The following is a 17780-nucleotide window of genomic DNA, read 5'->3' as shown; positions in this document are numbered from 1 at the left end:
GTCTGAAGGAGGAGGCAGGACAGAGACCCACAACGCAGCTGAACTAGCCCAACTGTCAGTGCCATGCTTGAGTGAGGCATCAGGCTTTGGGGAGGGGAAGGTACCTTTCCCAAGCACCTCCTGTGACTAGAGGTTTCCACCAGGCGTTCCCCAATTTTCATGTGCACCAGAACCACCCAGAGTGCTTGTTAAAGTGCAGATTGCTGGCCCCACCCCCAGGGTTTCTGATACAGTAGGTCTGGGACAAGGTCCAAGAACTTGCGTTTCCAAACATTCCTAGATGACACTGATGCTGCTGGTCGGGGGACCACACCTCGAGACCCACTGACACTATCTTGGATCCTCCTACAAGCCCAAGAGGTGCCTGTTTGGGTCATCCCATTGTACAGGTAAAGAGGCTAAGGACTGGAGGGGAGGGGCGTTGCTCAGGTGAGAACAGCCAATGAGGGGACGCCCCAGGGAAGGTCCCAATGGAGGGGAGAAGCTGGGGGTGGAAGGAGAGAGTGAGACTAGTGGTGGGGAGACACGGATAACAAGGTAGTATGGACGGGGCCACTCACAGCGCAGGAGCCCAGTCTTAAAGGAGGGACCTGCCAGAGAGCTTTCCTCCTCCCCGCTCTTTCTCTTCCTCCTCCCCGCTCTTTCTCTTCCTCCCCTCCCTCCTTTACTTACCCTTCCATGCCCCCATCCCTCCACCCTCCTGCCCACCCTTCGCAGACTCCGGCTTCAGTTGTTACTCCAACAGGGCCGCGTCTCCAGCCTCCGAGCCACACTGGAGACACGTGCACTGTAGAATACACCTGAGCCAGTCCCGGCGCCTCCCAAGGGTGCTCCCGTCCACAGGAGCCTGACCCCACACTGTTGGCTCCTCCCTTACAGCGTCCACAACCAGCTCCACCCTGGCCTCTCGCCCTTCCCAAGCCAGTCCCAGCTTCTACTCCAGCTCCTGCCTCCTCCAAAATGACCTCCCGGTTGTCCCTCGCACCCTTGGATCCATCAGGAGCTAGGTTTGGGGGTGGGTGAAGGAATGGAAAGAGGGAAAGAGCAGGAGAAGGAAGGCAAGAGTTGCCTGCACGATCAGTTCCCCGAGGGCCTGACTCACTGGAATCCCCTCAGTCCCTCACCCAGAATCTGGATTCAGGAAAGGAGGGAACAGCCAGAGTGGGTAGAGGGAGGGAGGCAGGACCTGAGTGTGGGGAGGGGGAGGATGGCCCTGTGAGGCAGACATCAGATCAAGCGGGGCAGAGCCAGCTCAGGTCTCCTCCCACCCCCTCCCACCTTCAGCTGCTTCATCTACAGGGAAGAACCGAGAGTGGTCCCATTTCTGCTGCCCACATTCTCCTGGATGCCACAAACTTCCTCCCAAACACATCACAGCATCCCCCTCTCCATGCCATCACAGTCATCCTGGTCACCTGGCATTCTAGCTATCCTTGTCCTCTGGCCTGGGGCCTATGAGGCAGCTCGCGGCAGTCACAAGGAGGCAGATGCGGGCACACTGTGAATCAGAGTCGCGCCACAAAACAGAGCCTGAGCAGGATGGATGAGAGGGTTCCCAGTCCCCAAGGGTGTGCAAGCAAGGACCAAGTCCCTGCCACCAGGGAGCCTGTGCCCCGAGAAAGCCCCCTGGTGAGGTGGCAGGTCTCCAGCTCTGAGTTTGGTGACCCTGAATGTCTGTACACCCTCCTCAGCCTCACCCCCTCAGGGTGGGTTGGGAGCTGAGCAAAGCAAGTCCAGGAACCTCCAAGAGGCAGGCATGGTGGCTCAAGCAGGAGAGGACTCAGCGTCCTCTGGACACTCACCCAGCTGAGTGTCCCACTGGGCCAGTGTCAGAAGAGTTTACATCCCTCAGGAAATGATGGCCAAAGGAATAATTGGATGGGTAGATGGATGAATGATGAATGAATGAATGAAGTGATCTCCCTTCTCTGGATCCCCTCCAGGGAGAGTCTGTTGTTCTCTCTCCAGGCAAGTCTGACCCTCCCAACTGGGGCTCCCACAGCCCCTCATTCCCCCACCATGGCATGCACTGTGTGCATCAATGCAGTGCCACCCTTTCCCATCTAGCTCCCACAACAGACTGGGAGCTTTTGGAGGGCAGAGATTGTGTCCTGCCCCTCTCCGGGTCTCCAGCATTCCCCAGCCCCTCATAGGTATTGGTAGATGTTTGCCGAGCTGTAAATGACTGGGTAAACTCCTGTGTGCCCAGGACTACTAGACCGTGAGGGCTACATGCCATCAGGGAGAAGAGGGATGTGGAGGAAGGATCCAGGCAGGGGAGATAGCTGAGACCTCCCAAAGCCTCCCCAGTCTGGCATAGTTACGGTCTTAGAGAAGGAGCCTGAGGAATGGGGTGTCTCCTACCGAGAGCCTTTGGCAACCTCTCCCAGGCACCGCTGCAGACCGGGAGGCCCTTTGTGCTTCAGGATCATCTCCAAGTGCAGACCGGGTGGGGGCAGCAGGTCAGGAGGGAGGGCTCTTCCCCAAGAGGAGCACTGTCACCATCACCTTCTTTCATGAGTGAGGTCACCTCCTCCAGGAAGCCTTCCTGGGTGGTCACTTGTCCCCCTCCCAGGCCTTCTGAGAATTCCCAGGGACCAGGGTTTACAGGGCCTCAGGTCTCATGGAGTCCAATCCCCAGCTTGATGGGGTAGACTAAGGCCAGAGGAGGCAGGGAAGGATTCGCCCAGGCTCTCATCTGGAGCCAGGAGACCCATGCTTCAGCCCAGCCCTTTGGGCCACACTAGGACACCTTGTCCTAGAGTCCTGCTTGTTTCTGGGGCCCCTCTAATACCTGCCTTGGCCAGGGGATGGGCTGAGCCCTCTCAGATGTCGGGTAGGGCTGAGTGTCTGCCTCCAGGCCAGAGACTGGGTCTCTTATCTCCTCACTGTGCCCATTGTGTGTGGGAGGTAAATGCTGAAGGAGGAGGCCTGGCCTAGGGTTAGTGTGGGCCTGCAGAGGGTGGGGAGGAAGGGCCTGCCTGGGGTGGGCTGGTAGGGGTGGACGGCGGGGGGCAAGCCCAGTCATGCTGCTCTTCTTAGGGACAAGACAGAAAGCAGGGCACAGCGGCTGGCTACTCAGTGATGCCTGCCCTGGGGCTCCCCCTGACTGTCCCAGCGTGTTTTCTCCCTGCCTCTCAGCCTCCCTGGGCGCATGGCCGCCTCTCTCTGTCTGTGCCTGGCCACCTCTCTCTGTCTGTGCTCTGCGGCATGTGTGTATCCCACAGCCTCCCGCTGCTTTGTCCTATGACTGTATTTGGCTCTCTCGTCAGAGCTTGGCCCATCCCAGCTGTTCCCCAAACCCCGGGGGGAGGGGGAAAGTGGAAGTATGAGAAAGAGAGACAGGGACAGAACAAGTACCAATTCAGAAGCAGAGGGACAGACATAAGAGCCGGTAGGGAACCCCAGGGACAGGCGGGGGCTGGAGAGGCAGGGCTGGCTGGGGAAGCCCCTGAGGGGAAGCCCCTGAAGACCAAGGCAGAGTTGGGAGAAGAGCGGGGTCCACCCTCTTCCTCTGCACTGACTCCTGCCCCCTTTCCCTCTCTCTGCCCCTGCAGGAATGTGTGAGCACTTTTATTGTTCCTAAAAATAGCCCTTCTTTTTGGGGGGTTGGGATAAGCAATCTTCTGAGTGGGGTCCGTCTGGGGCATGCCTGACCTCTGAGGTCCCAGCCACCATGCTCCCCAGGGCGGGGGTCTCTCAGCTCCTCTCTCCCAGTGCAGTGGTTTGTTAAACATAAATGTGACCCTGTCCCTCCCTTGCACAAGACTGTCATAGCTCCTGGGAACACCCCCTCCCCTCCTCCAGAGTGACAGGCTCCGAGCAAAGTGCTCAGCACACAGCCTGGAGCAGGGCTCGCGGTCACGTTACCTCATCAAGGGGCTGAGGGTGAGGGGCTGCCCACTCCCTCCATCCAGGCTCTGCCTGCTCTGGCCTCAGGCCTCTTCGCAGCGCCCCAGTCTGATTCCCTGCAGCCCTCCAGCCTCCCCACTCCCAGCCTTTGCTCCTCCATTTCCTGCACTGTGGTGTCTTCTCTTCTCTCCTGTTCTTCCTGCTCTGGCCCTCCAGAAACCCCCAGCCCTCTCCCCTGGTCTTGTCCTCCACCTATCACTGGGACTCTCATCCTTCTCCCGTCCCCCTCACAGAACAAGCAAGGGGCTGAGCCACAGCACCCTGGGCAGATGGGGCACCAAGGCACAGAGCCCTCCTCCAGTGAGGGAGAGAGTTGGCGGAGACATGGCAGGCTCTGGGGCCCCACACACTCCCCTGAACCTAGACCTTCTTTGCCTCCTTCATGTGCCCTCCCCAGCCTTGGTTGTCTTTTCTGGACTCCGGGCCTGAGTCTCTGTCTCTCTAATCAGTCTCCAGGGGAAAGCCCATCCAGTGTCATCTCCTTCCCACCTCCATTTTTCAGATGACAGAGCCAAGCCCCAGAGAGGGGAGGCGATGGGCCTATGAGCCCACAGGACGCTGGCCATGGGCCTTGGTCACTCTGCCTCATTACACAGGGTCCCGGTCAGTGGGGCCACAGGGGCTGAGGCAGGCTGTCACACAGCCCACCTCCCAACATAGCCCACCTCCCCACCCAGCCCGCCAGGCAGGCAGGCTGGCATCCAGAGTTATTTTCCTTTGGAGGGCCCAGGAAGCCAGAGAACAAACATCCGGAGTCTCTGGAATCTCTCCTACTTTCCTTCCTCACATCCCGAGGATCTGGGAGCCAGCATGAGCATGCACACAGCGTGCGCACACACACACACGCGCGCACACACTGGGCTGGGTAAATATGTCAGCCTGGGATATCTTGTGGGACTGTTGTGAATCTGTGGGTCCCTTGGAACCCCAAAGCCTTGAAAAGAGGATGATGCCCTCCCACCAGACCCTCGGACCCTCTATACAATTCAAACTAAATTTTATCTTGGAAATGAAAATTAAAATAGTTTTTGTGTGGTTTTTCTGATTACAAAATTCTGGATACACTCATCAAAACTGACCTCTCCTCTCACTCTGTGCAGAACTCCCGCTTTGCTGGTGACCTAAGCACGTGTGCAGCCTGCCCATTAATGGTCCATAGTGGCGAGTCCCTACGGACCATCACATGATCATGGCAGACTATGTTCCCTGGGTCACTGGGAGAATGTCCATGTGAAAGTATGTAGGTCTGTGTTTCTGTGGGAATCTGTAACCCACATGGGTTGTGAGAGTGTAAACATGTGTGAGTACCCCGTGTCTATGTGTGTGCACTGGCCATCTGCACGTGGGAGTGACCATGTGGGCCTGCATCTATGCATATGTGATTCAGGTCGTTGATGTCCATGTGACAGTGGTATAGTGAGTGTGTGGCTGTCTGGGGGGCTGTGAATGCGCTGCTGGTTAGTCTTGTCTCCAAATGAGTGAGTGAACGTGTGGCTGAGAGTGGTGGAATCTGAGAGGGTCTAATTCTCCTCCTCTGTGCACCCCTGTCACTTCTCCCATCGCCTCCCTCAGATGTGGGCTCAACTGCCTGCCCTGCCACACACCACATGTACTGGACAAGTCTTTGGACCTTCCTGGGCTCAGTTCCTCATCCGTAAAATGGTCTCCTCTCCCAGAGCTGCTGAGAAGATTAAGCTGAGCCGTCAAACCTTGCTTAAGCTGACTCCCAGCAGGGGGCTGGGGCCACCTGTGTGCACATTAGAAAGGAGGGACCCCAATTCTCTGGGCAGATGTGGGCCTGAGGGGAAAGGCTTGGTGAGGGAGAGTGGGCTCAGTTTCAGTGCCACCCCACCTCTGCTGGAGCTCCTGTGCAAGGTATAGCCTGCACGGTTAAGAGGCTTTGGCCTTGCAGGTGACCAAGAAAGGGCAGCTTCTTTTCTTCCTGCCCCACCTTCAGGTGTGCAGCCTGGAACTAGAGGGTCTCTGATTATAGGACTGGGGTGAGAGGATGAGACTCAGAGGTCACTTACCCCTCCTCACTTCCCTGGGGCCCTGTGCTCTCCACCTACCCCTCAGCGCTCCCTCTCCAAGGCCCAGGAGAAGGCCCCTCAGAAGCCACAAGGGGGACTGACCAGAGCTGGGATGCAGAGCTAGGCCAACTGGGGCCTCTGAGACCCCCCAATTCCACTCCCAGTTTTGGAAAGGGAGACTGAGGCCCAGAGAGCAGCAGGGACCCTCCTAGGAATACAAGTGAACCCAGGAAGTCCAGGCTTCTGTTTCAAGGCCTCTGTAGCTGGGTTTGAGAAGACCCAAGCTTTGGACTCTGTTGGCTCCTGAAAGGAGCCCAAGGAAGTGGGTAAAGGTCCCAAAAGACAGGCACTTTGACACCTGTGCCTCAGCTGTGGGTATGGACTCCTATCCACCCCCACCCTCCCGACTGGGACCAGATCCCCTACTGGTGTGATTAACCAAATTATGGGGCTTTTTCTTGAGCAAATTGCATCGGCCTAATTGAATGAGGCTGCAGGAACCTGGGCTGGAGGCTGACGGTGGTAAGGACGGCAGGGGAGAGGAGGGGGCAGGAGTGAGTGGGCGGGAGGGGGTATCGCTGACAACACCCGAGCAGGAGACAGAAGTTGGGGGAGAGGGAGAGAGGAGGGCTGTGGGTGTAAGAGGACACCTCACTCAGCGCACCCTCACTGTGCTCCTACTGGTGCTCCTGTTATTTGGGGGCCTGGGGTGCAGGTGTTGAGGTTGCTGCTCCCCAAGAGACCATAGAGCATTTACCAAGTGCCAGAGACTGCATGCATTGGAGCACTGCTTCATGCAATCCTCCCAAGAGCTCCCATTTTATACTTGAGGAAATTGAGGCTCAAGAGATAAAATGACTTGCTGAATGTCAGAGCCTAGACAGGGCTGTCTGACACCACAGGCCCTGCTCTTCATCAGCACCTATGACATCCTGCTGAAGTGCCCACATCCTGCCTCCAGGAAGCCTTCCTGGGTATTCAGAGAAGGGAGGAGCTCGCATCTGGGCACAGACACCATTTCTGTCCCCATTCAATGTTTCTCCTCATCTACCCTACAATGTCCATGCTCCCTCCCATGCTCAGCAGCTGAGGTTGGGGCTGAGCCCACTTGAATCACATGCAGCCCGGTCACCTATAGCACAGCTTCAGTCCCTCTCACTCCCATGCAGAGTCCTGCACTGTGTCACATTCATCAACCAGGATGACACAAGGAGACATGACCCCTGTGGCCTTCACACAGCAGGTCCCACCTGCTCGGTGACACACAGTCATTTCAGGGTCCACAGCGTCCTACTGTTCCACGTCACTGGGTGTCACAGGGCCACACACAGAGTGATCTCTCACTGTCACCCTCACTCGGAGTCTCCTATATCTTCAGTGTTGCACCCATGTTCCCAAAGCCACCATGTCACCCTCACACAGCATCAGACACAGTTCCACACTGGCTCTGTGTCACTGTTACATTTCAGCATCATCCAGGACCTCCTAGCCTTAAAAAACAAAAATCCAACATTACATCTATTTTAGAATTTGTCTAGCAGGTTTTTCAGTCTTCACCGGAAAGCTCCCCCCACCAAAAAAAAGTCTACCTTTGGTGAAATGACATCATGTCTGGGATTTGCTTTAACATATTTCAGCAAAGCAACCTATGAAATGGGAGAAAAATATTTGCAAATCTTTTATCTGATAAAGAGGTAATATCTGGAATATATAAAGAACCCCTACAATTCAATAACAACAAAAAAGGAAACAACCCAATGTTTTAAATGGGCAAAGGACTTGAATCAACATTTTCCCAAAGAAGATATAAAAGTGGCCAACCAGCACATGAAAAGATGCTCAACTTCACTAATCATTAGGGAAATGCAAATCAAAACCACAGTGAAATGTCACCTCACACCCATTAGGATGGCTACCATTAAAAAATAAAAAAAATAAAAAGAACAGAAAATAACACATGTTGGCAAGGATGTGGAGAAACTGAAACCCCTGTACACTGTCCGTGGGAATGTAAAAAGATACAGAAAACAGTATGGCAGTTTCTCAAAAAGCAAAAAATAGAATGACTGTATGATCCAGGAGGTGTACTTCTAGGTATACAACTGAAAGAATTGGAAGCAGGATCTTGAAGAGATATTTGTACACTTACGTTCATAGCAGCATTATTCACAATAGCTAAAATGTGAAAGCAACCCAAGCGTCCGGTGTTGGATGGATGTGGTCTGTCCATACACTGGAATATTATGTGGCCATAAAAAGGAAGGAAATCCTGTCGCATGCTGCAACATGGGTAAAACTTGAGGACGTTATGCTAAGCAAACTTAAAAGCCAGTCACAAAAAGACAAATACTACATTATTCCAATTACTTGAGGTATCTAGAGTAGTCCAAGTCATCGAGACAGAAAGTAGAATGGTGGGTGCCAGGAGCTGGAGACAGAGGAGGATGGGGGTTGTTGTCTAATAGATGCAGAGTTTCAGTTTGAGAAGATGAAAGAATTCTGGAGATTGGTTGCAGAACAGTGTGAATGTACCTACCACAACTGAACTGTACACTTAGAAATGGTAATGATGGTAAAGTTTAAGTTATGTATATTTTACCGCAACTTAAAAAATTTTAAGCTTAAGCAAAGGAAAATGAAAGAACAGGTAGGTGGGAAGTGAGGAAGAAATGAGGCCAAATCCCAGCAACTGTTGAACTGGGGTGATGAGTATATGGCAGTTTCTTATATTCTTCTCTCTGGTATTGTGTCTGCTTAAAATCACCCATAATAAAAAAATGTAATCTCCCTTTCTAGTGACCATGTCCTTCTCTGCAGCCCTCACAGCCCAACGTCTCCAAAGGGCTCTCCAGGCTAACGTCTTCACCTCCCTCACCATCCTACACAGGCCAGTCTGACTTCTGGCTCCAGCCCATCACTGAAATGGCTCCCATTAGCCTGACTCACCCACATGCCCAGCACAGCACAATCTTCCGGTTCCCATCTTACCTGTGGGCCAGCACCATCCACACACCGTCCCTCCCTCCCACTGGAGCCTCTTTCCTCCCTTGGCTTCTGGCTTCACACTCCTGGTCTCCTCTGCCTCCCTGGCCCTCCTCCTCTGTCTCGTTGCTGCTCCTTCTCACCTCCCCGGCCTCTAGACAATGGAATATGCAGGGTTTAAGGCTCGGTCCTCAGTCCCCACCTCTTCTGTTGCCAAGCTCCCTCTCTCCATTATCCCAGCCAGGTCCACGACCTTAACAAACCCCCCATGCCTGTCGACTCCCAGATGTATCCCCAGCCCGGCCCCGCTGCCCACTGCACACCTTCACCTGGATGTTTCCCTTCACACGTCCAAAACAGTTCACTCGATTTCTGCCTCCTTGTCCTCCCACCCCACTAGTGCTGACCCTCCCCCTTGCCTTTGCCCATCTCAGAAACATCTCCACCATCCATCGCTTGGTTCTTCAAGCCAGAACCCTGGAAATTGTTCTCTGGTTTTCCCTCTTGCTCATCTTCTCATTTATCAGCAAGTTCTGTCATTTCTACTTTCAAATATCTCCAAAGTTGCTCCGTATCTCTAACTCTTCTGCCATTCCATTAGTACAGGCACCACCATCTCCTGCCTGGGCAGCTGCAGGAGCCTCCAGTTGCTCTGCCTACCTCCTCTCTGCCCCCCCCCAACTTATCTCCCCTCCCCTGCCACGCACCGTGCACACTCGCCCACATACATATTCTGCAGCCCAAGCAATCTTTTCTCTTTCTTTTTTTTTGAGATGGAATTACACTTGTCACCTAGGCTGGAGTACAATGGCTCAATCTTGGCTCACTGCAACCTCTGCCTCCCAGGTTCAAGTGATTCTCCTGTCTCAACCTCCCGAGTAGCTGGGATTACAGGCACCTGCCACCATGCCTGGCTAATTTTTGTATTTTTAGTAGAGACAGGGTTTCACCAGTCTGGTCTTGAACTTCTGACCTCAGGTGATCCACCCGGCTCGGCCTCCCAAAGTGCTGGGATTATAGGTGTGAGCCACTGCGTCCGGCCGGAGCAATCTTTTAAAAACATCCTTTGGACGGTGTTACTTTCCCGCCTGAACCCATCGGTGCCTTCCAATGACAGTGTCCTATACAGCATTGTGTGTGCACATTGCATACTGTCACAACCATTACAGAGCATCACACATGTAATGTCAGGCCCAGGATCACACAGCATCACACGACCACTTCCACACACTTGCTATCACTCCATGTCATGCCTTTGTTTGCACACTCAGCCTTACTAGATCATATGCTTGGGACACACTCAATGTCACAATTCAGTGTCAGACACTCGAGCCACAGACTCAGGACCATACCTGCTACTGCAGCGTCATTTGCTCTTGTTTCTGTATTTGATTCTCATGGAGTCACACCCTCCATGTGCTCATTGTCACTTTCAGTGTCACACACGTTGTAGCAATGTGCAATGTCACACACTTGGTATCAGCATCACACTCAATATCACACAGTGTTACACACTTGGTGGCACAGCCACTGTGTACACATCTGCTATCATGGAGTGCCTCACACCCAGTGTCACATACTCAGTGACTCACCCACACTCCACACAGTACCCTATGATCATGGTCACATACTTGATATTACACGTCATAAGCTCCGTGTCACATGTGCAGAATGCCCCCTGTCCCACAGTGTCTTAGTGTCCCTCTTGGCGTCACCCTGGGTCCTACAAGCTCGGCCCCTCGTCCCCACCCCACTGGGCACAGTCGCCAGGGCCGTTGCCCCATGTCACGGCTGTTTCCTGTTGTTGTGCTCAGAGTCCTCAGCCTCTGCTTGTTCCTTCAAGGATTTCCTGTTGTCAGGGCCCCCGGCAGGCCTGGCCTGTCTGGGATACACACCCCTAAGCCCAGAGGCTGGCCAGCAGGAACGCAGGCCCTCTGCCTCCCCACTCCAACATTCTGGCTGGATCCATGGGACTTTCCATCCTCCCCTGGTCCACCAACCTGGATCCCCCATGTGTCTGCACTGGTGCCGGCTCTACTGGGATGAATAGAGGAGATCAGCCCCGGGCCTTGCCCCAGCCCTAGGGTGCCCAGGCCTGTGCTTCCCAGAACAGGGCTCCAGGGCAGCCTGCACAAAGCTGTTAGAGCAACTGAACAACCGTGGACAGGACCAGCCCAATGCTCCACGTAAAGCTGCTGAAAGCCTGAGGAGTGGGAGATGGAGGGCAGAGGACAAGGGTTCGAGGGTTTAAAGTTGAGGAAGACTTCCCAGATGAAGCGGCTGAGAGCCAGGAAACAGGGAGGAGGAGGAGGAGGAGGAAAAGGCAGCCTGAGGAGGGGACACAAGGCTGGAGGCCGGAACCTGAAGGAGACAGGATGGACCAAGAAGAAGAAAGGAACATGAAAGAGGCGGAGGGCATTTGTGGGGTTTGGAGAAAACAGGCTTCTCTCCCATCCGCCCCCATCTCTCCCTCAGCCAGCACTCAAACTCAGGCTCTAGGCAGGGGCCTCTGGCATGCCCTTCCCTCCTAGCCCCACAGACTGCCCCCAACAAGGGCGCTGCCAAGCTCCCTCTCCTTCTGCCCCAGCCAGTCTGCAGGAAGGACACACGGAGGCCAGTGCACACGCTCCTCACACAGCCTGAGATAAATATTTCCCGGGAAACGGAACTTGTTCTCTCAGTGTTTACAGCCAAAGGCCAGGCAGAACGGTGGGGGGTGGGGCTGGCTGGAGGAACCTCAGCCTGGGGCTGCAGCATCTGGCCTGCACACTGCCTCGGACCTGCCTGCGCCTCTAAGCCAGCTCCTGCCTTTCCCTGAGTCTCAACTCCAGGCCCTCGACGAGGCCAGCCCTCCCTGGGCCTAGGCCTGCCCGCGAGCCTGGCCTGGTCTCAGCATGTATCTTCTCTGGGTATAAGTCCCCGGTGCTTGATGCGTCCTCCTTCAGACTAGGCTTCTTTGATGGCAGGACCTGCGATGCCCATCTCTCTCTTTACTCAGTCAGCCAGGGGTGTGGACAGTGGATGGGCAGGCAGAGAGACAGGCTAGAGTGGCAGCTGAGACCGCCTCCCTGGTCCCAGGTCCCCGCACGCCCCGGGCCTGTGCAGCCCGACAGGTGGGCACAGACAGATGGCAGGGCCTCAGGACCCCCATGGATGCCAGATGCTAAGGCCAACTTGTTGGCAGCCACTCCCTTGGGGCCATGGGGCATTGTAGAGGCCACTGGCTCCTGATGTGCAGAATCCAGGAGGAAGTAGCACATCTGGAAGTTAGGAGCACTCACTAGAGAATGTTAGATAAGGGCCTGAAAAGTGCTGCCTACAGCGTGCCCCTCCAGCCTCACCCCAGGGCTCCTTGCTGGTAAGCTGTGCTCCTATACTCGGAGCCTTCTCCCCTCCCACTCCTGCCCACACTCTCGCACAAGCTGCTCCTTCCCCAGCGAAGCCCTACTCCACCTGCACTGGCAATGGCAATACCCCCTCCAACCTGGCTCCCGCCCCTGCCTACTGCTACCCCCGCAGCTGGGCCCACATATTCACTGGTGGCCTCAGCCTCACCCTGACTCTGGCACCAAGCCTTCCTCAGCCCAGGACTCATGGGCAGAGTGTTTTGGAGCTGGGTTCTGAGCATGAGCCAGCCTCCTGCAGCCCCCTCTGGGGCTGAGTCCTTGCTCCAGGCTCCTTTATCTGCTTGTTCCCAGTCCTGTTCTGGTCCTGGTTGTCCTTAGCTGCTGCTGTCAGAAGCTGACCTCACGGACCTCTCTGACTGCCTAGCTGGTCTCTGGCTTCTTCGGTTAGTGCCCTTGACCCTCTCCATCCTTCAAAGTTCCAAGGTTGCCTCCTCCAAGTCTCCAAGACCGCCCAACCCAACTGTGCCCCTTCTTGGAACTACTCCAGCCCTACTCACGGCCACTCTTGTTCATTCAAGAAGTATTTATTGAGCACCTACTGTATACCAGGCCTATACCAGGCACCACATGGGCCCAAGAAGGACAAAGGGGACTCAGTCTCAGCCTCTGCCTCCTGGGTGTTTACAATCCCATGGGGAAGGATACATTACCTACAGCACCCCATGGGGTAACAGGTTTCCCAACTGTGGGCTCAGGGAAATGGGGACTGTGAGTGCCCAGGGAAGGGTGGAGACTGGCTCGGCCTGAGGTAGAGGGACCAGTCTGAGGAACGTCACAAAGGAGGTGACATTTCATCTGGGTCTTGAGAAGAGAGTAGGTGGAGAAAAAAAGGAAAGGTATTCCAGACAGGTGGTCAGTGTGAGCAAAGGCAGGGAGGCAGGAGGAGCTGCTGTGTGCTGGGAGTGAACACAACAATGTGGCTGTAGCACTGGCTGTCTCAGGGCATGAGGGGACACGAGGGGACATGAGGGGACCCAGCAGGCAAGGCCAGCAATGCCCTGCCAAGAGGTGTGGTCTTCGTCCCAAGGGCAGCAATAGATGAGCCCGTGTTGGGCGGTGCATTTCAGTACTTATTGTGGATGCCAGTGCCCTCATCCACGTCTGCCTCTCCCCATGCCCCCACCCCAGCTAAGGCTCCCAAGCCCCCATCTGGGCTCTGAGAGCCATCACAAAGAGGGCATTGACTCAGCGTGCTCAGTTCACCAACTTGAACTGCCCCAGCCCTGACTTTCAGAGAGACAGTAATGATGTGGAGGCCTGGTCCTGAAGGGGGATGCCAGGCTGAGCTGGAAGAGCCCCTCCTCCAAGCCAGCTGCTGGCACAGGGGCTAGGGAACCATCCCAGGAGGGTGTGCTGAACACACGCCTGCTGGGTGGGGATGGGTGCTGGCAGCTCTGCTGTCTTGGCTGCCGCCCAGCACATGGTGCTCTGTGGAGCACCGTGTCTCACAGGGGTACAGCCTAGTCCTGGCTCTAAGGATGTCATCCTTGAGGGAAACAGGGAGGAGGCTAACTCTCCCCAAGGATCTGCCATGTGCCAGGCCTGCGCCGGGCACCCCACACATACAGTCTTTGTAACTTCTCCCAACAGCTCTATTGTGGTAATGTCGAGTAACAGTGATTACGTCCAAGAATGATAGAGGTTCTCTTTTTTTTGAGATGGAGTCTAGCTCTGTCACCCAGGCTGGAGTGCAGTGGCACGATCTCGGCTCACTGCAAGCTCTGCCTCCCGGGTTCACGCCATTCTCCTGCCTCAGCCTCCCAAGTAGCTGGGACTACAGGTGCCCACCACCACAACCGGCTAATTTTTTGTATTTTTAGTAGAGACAGATTCACCATGTTAGCCAGAATGGTCTCGATCTCCTGACCTTGTGATCCGCCTGCCTCGGCCTCCCAAAGTGCTGAGATTATAGGTGTGAGCCACCTATCCCGGCTGTGATAGACGTTCTTATCCCTGCCTGACAGGTGAGGAGACTGATGCTCAGGCTGGTTAAGTTACAGGCACAAGGCCACACAACTAGGTAGCAAGGGAGTTGGGACTTGAACCTGTGCTCATCTGACCCCGTGGTTTGTCCACTATATGAGGCCATCTTGGCTTCCCAGCTCCACCCTGACAGGAGGGCCCCTCAGGCTCCCAGTCCCTTTTCCCTCCAACTGCCCCTGTGGTCTGAGCAATGCCCTCGGGTCCCCACTCGCTCCAGTCTTGCCTTCTCGATGTTGGCAGTGTCCCCTCAGGCAGCCCATCTCTTCCCAGCAGGGCTGAGTATAGGCCTGGGCACTTGGGTGGGGTGCTGGCAGGACCCAGAAATCCAGCAGGCCCTGCCAAGAGTCCAGACAGACACTGTTTTGGGGATGGGTGTGGGGATGGGGTCAGGACAGAGCTGAGGGCTGAGAAGCTCATGGCTCCAGATCCTCGGTCAGAGGGAAGAGGCAGCAGGACCCAGCTCGAGGAAAGGCAGAGAGAATACAGGGATAGGAGCAGGTGGGGCTGACCCAGGGAAGCCTCATGGGAAGGACGAGGCCGATGGAGCTGGACAAGGAGCAGAACTTGAACCTGCAGAGGGCAGGCCAATGGCCTAGGCAGCGGGGGCTGCCCCAGAGGCATAGCAGGGAGCCTGGAGCCATACTCTTTCCCTTGGGGCACAGCCCCTGTTGCCCGGGAGGGTCTCAGCTTCACCAAAGCCCCCTCCTCTAGTGGCTCCCTGGGTGGATGACAAATCCAGTCTTTCCTGGCGGTTGGCCGAGGCTGCTGAGACACTGCAGGCTCCCAGGAACACCATCTGTCCCAGCTCTGGGGGGAGCCCCCCCCCATGGGGAATGCCATGGCAGTAAATAAATTAATAATGTGTCTTTCCAGGCCCTCCCCTCCCAGCTCCCTTTGCCAGTTCCCAGCAGCAGGGCCCAGCCCCACTTGGCGGCACATTCTCAGGTCTTGGCCCTGTGTCCCAGCAGGGAACCTGTACTGAGCCCCTCCTGTGCACCAGGCCCTGTGTGGGCACCTTCTTTCCCATCTTACTCAGGGACCGGGAAAGAGTGAGCCTCGAGCCTGAGACACATCTAGGCTCCACTCTTGGCTCTGTCCCAACTCACTTGCTGAATGATCCCTCTGGGCCTCAGCTTCCCCAAATGTGAAACAGGAATAATAGCAGCCCCTACCTCATAGGGGTGTTGTAAGAATTAAACAAGGGAGGTGTCAAAGGCTCCTGGCACACAAGAGGGCTGATACAAGCAGCATCTTCCTCTCCCTCTCAGCTGGACCTGGGCAGACTCGTGCTGTTCTGGCTGTGGGTCCAGTTCTCTCTCTCTCTCTCTCTCTCACACACACACACACACCCTCCTCTGTGCTGATCTTCAACATCAGCAGCCCACCTTGTTTGCTCGTCAAGGCCCCTTTGAGCACTGAAGAGTCCTATGTGGCACCCCTCACAGGGAAGGAAGGCATGGTTGGGGGGTGGGGATGGCACCCCTCGCAGGGCAGAAAATTCTCTGGCTGAGCCCTGCACCAGTACCCATCCAAGGGTGGTAGAAGGTTCAGGAATGAAGAAAGCACAGTCCCCAGGCTCAAGGAGCTCACAGTGCAGAGAATACAAGGCACACACACATACAGAGTCACGTGATGGAGAAAACAGGGTGCTCATGGCACAGCATGGTGGGCGACAGACAGCAGAGCACCCTGGCATCTGACTGCCAGGGCAGGAGAGCTCAGAGGAGGGAGCAGGAGCGAGCTTGGTCCCATGGTCAAGGGGTAGAGAGGACTTCCCAGAGGAGAGGAGGCTAGAGCTGATCCCCGAAGGATTTAGGAAGCTGAGGGGGGAAGAGGCCAGCAGGAGCAGTTTGTGGGAGGCAGGAATGGATGAAGGGGGACGATTGCCAGGCTGGGGTTGTGGAGGGGGCATGGCGATAGGGAGCATGGAGGATTCTGGGGCAAGAGAGTGACCAGTTCAGGTCTGTGCATTAGAAAGGTCCTCCTGGTGGCCACATGGAGGATGGGGGAAACTGAAAGCAAGCAGCCAGTGAGTGGCCCAGGGGAGAGTTGAGGGGGCCTGGACCCAAGCAGGTGGCAGAATGGAGAGGAGAGGAACTCGGGAAATACTCAGGGCAGAGAATCAACAGGGAATTTTTGGGTGAGGGTGGGGAGGACAAGGGAGGAGTCTGGAGTGACTCCCCAGGTGAGTTGGGAGGAGGAATCCTCATGGGAGGACTTCCAGGCTGGGGATATATAGGGTGAGGGGAGATGGTCTTGATATGGGGGTGGTCCTAGTCTGGAGGGCTTGGGCTGGGATGTGACTCCAGCCTCCCTGTCCTCCCAAGGGGGAGGGCAGCACTCAGACTGATCTTCAGTCTGCGCCCCACCCCCTCAAGCCCACCCACTTCTCCCTCCACTGAGCTCTCACCTCCAGTCGGTCGTCTCTACTCCCTGGGGGTCCTGGCTCCTTTGCAAGAGGGTCCAGGCTGGCTGCAGAGACAAGAAGGTCAGGGGCTGAGGCCGGCCAGGCCTTCTCCCCTTCTCCCCAGACTGTCCTCCCATTAGCCCCCAGCAAGCCCATGGATGGCCCCCTCCTCCAGGGAGCCTTGCCTGCTTGCACCCTGCTCTCTCCTGAGACTCCCTCCTTGTTCTCTGCTTCCCATGGGCACCTCTGGCTCTGCCATATTCTCTGTTCCTTGACTCTGAGAACAGAGCCATATTCCTTGTTTCCACCTAGGGCTCCTAAGGAGTGGAAATGACCACCTCTTTACTCTTTCTGAGGCCTCCTCCATTTCTGCTTCTCTCCAGGGAGCTCCACTAGCCCTCTCTAAGCCTCAGTTTCCCTATCTGTAAAATGGGATCCGTAATGTCCACCTCACACAGTCACTGGGCCTCCACAGTGAGTTGGGCCTTTACTCACAGACAACCAAAGGGCTTCCAGCCTGGGTGCTGTGAGTCTCAAATGAACGTGAGCCCATGTGGGAGCCCCTACCCCAGCCTGGCACCCAGTCATCTGAACTGGGATCAGACCCCCAACCTGTATCCTACCAGCACCACTTCCACAGCTCCCGGAATGCTGGCAGTGGAGACATTGCCACGGCAGCCTGGAGACACAACAGAGACCTGCTCACTCCTTCTCCAGAAGCCCACCACTCCGCAGCATTCCAAACCCCCAGCCTCTCTGAGGGGCACTGCCCAGGGCCTGGCTGCCAGGCTCCTGCCCCTCCCCACCCCCACCCAACAAGCCTACTCAGGCATCGGACAGGCGGCGGGATATTCTGAGCCTGGCTTCGTTCCCGTCAGCTGCTGGCCGCCATGCCAGCCTGGCGCGGGTGCAGGGGCTGATTTGATTTGGCAGCTTCAGAATCGTGTGGTGGGGACTGGGAGGGGGAGGGGGATGAGACACCCATCCCTGCTAGTCCCTGCTAGGAAATAAACAGCCTGAGGCACTCCTTCTGTGAGCTGGGAGGAGGGCACAGTCTGG

At 55.8% G+C, this 17780-nt stretch overlaps 1 protein-coding gene and 1 non-coding gene across 4 annotated transcripts in view; one reads left to right on the top strand and one right to left on the bottom strand.

Moving 5' to 3' along the window:
- The window catches only part of PDE2A (phosphodiesterase 2A), a 100291-nt gene that overhangs the window by 40338 nt on the left and 42173 nt on the right, over positions 1 to 17780 (bottom strand). For 2 of the 3 annotated variants that reach the window (XM_030829093.1, XM_030829092.1), the window contains one exon: positions 16725 to 16786. The exons of the other annotated variant lie outside the window; for it this stretch is intronic. In XM_030829093.1, the coding sequence (XP_030684953.1) occupies positions 16725 to 16786 (62 nt within the window). The remainder of the gene's footprint in view (positions 1 to 16724; positions 16787 to 17780) is intronic. 3 annotated transcript variants of the gene reach the window in all.
- LOC115830526 lies at positions 7450 to 7511 on the top strand. Its single transcript, XR_004026077.1, has one exon. It is a non-coding gene; the product is annotated as a U7 small nuclear RNA (small nuclear RNA).

Source organism: Nomascus leucogenys, chromosome 15 (genome assembly GCF_006542625.1).
Source record: "Nomascus leucogenys isolate Asia chromosome 15, Asia_NLE_v1, whole genome shotgun sequence".
NCBI lineage: Eukaryota > Metazoa > Chordata > Mammalia > Primates > Hylobatidae > Nomascus > Nomascus leucogenys.
The sequence above is the reverse complement of the archived record's forward strand: the minus strand, read 5'-3'. Positions and strand labels throughout refer to the sequence as shown.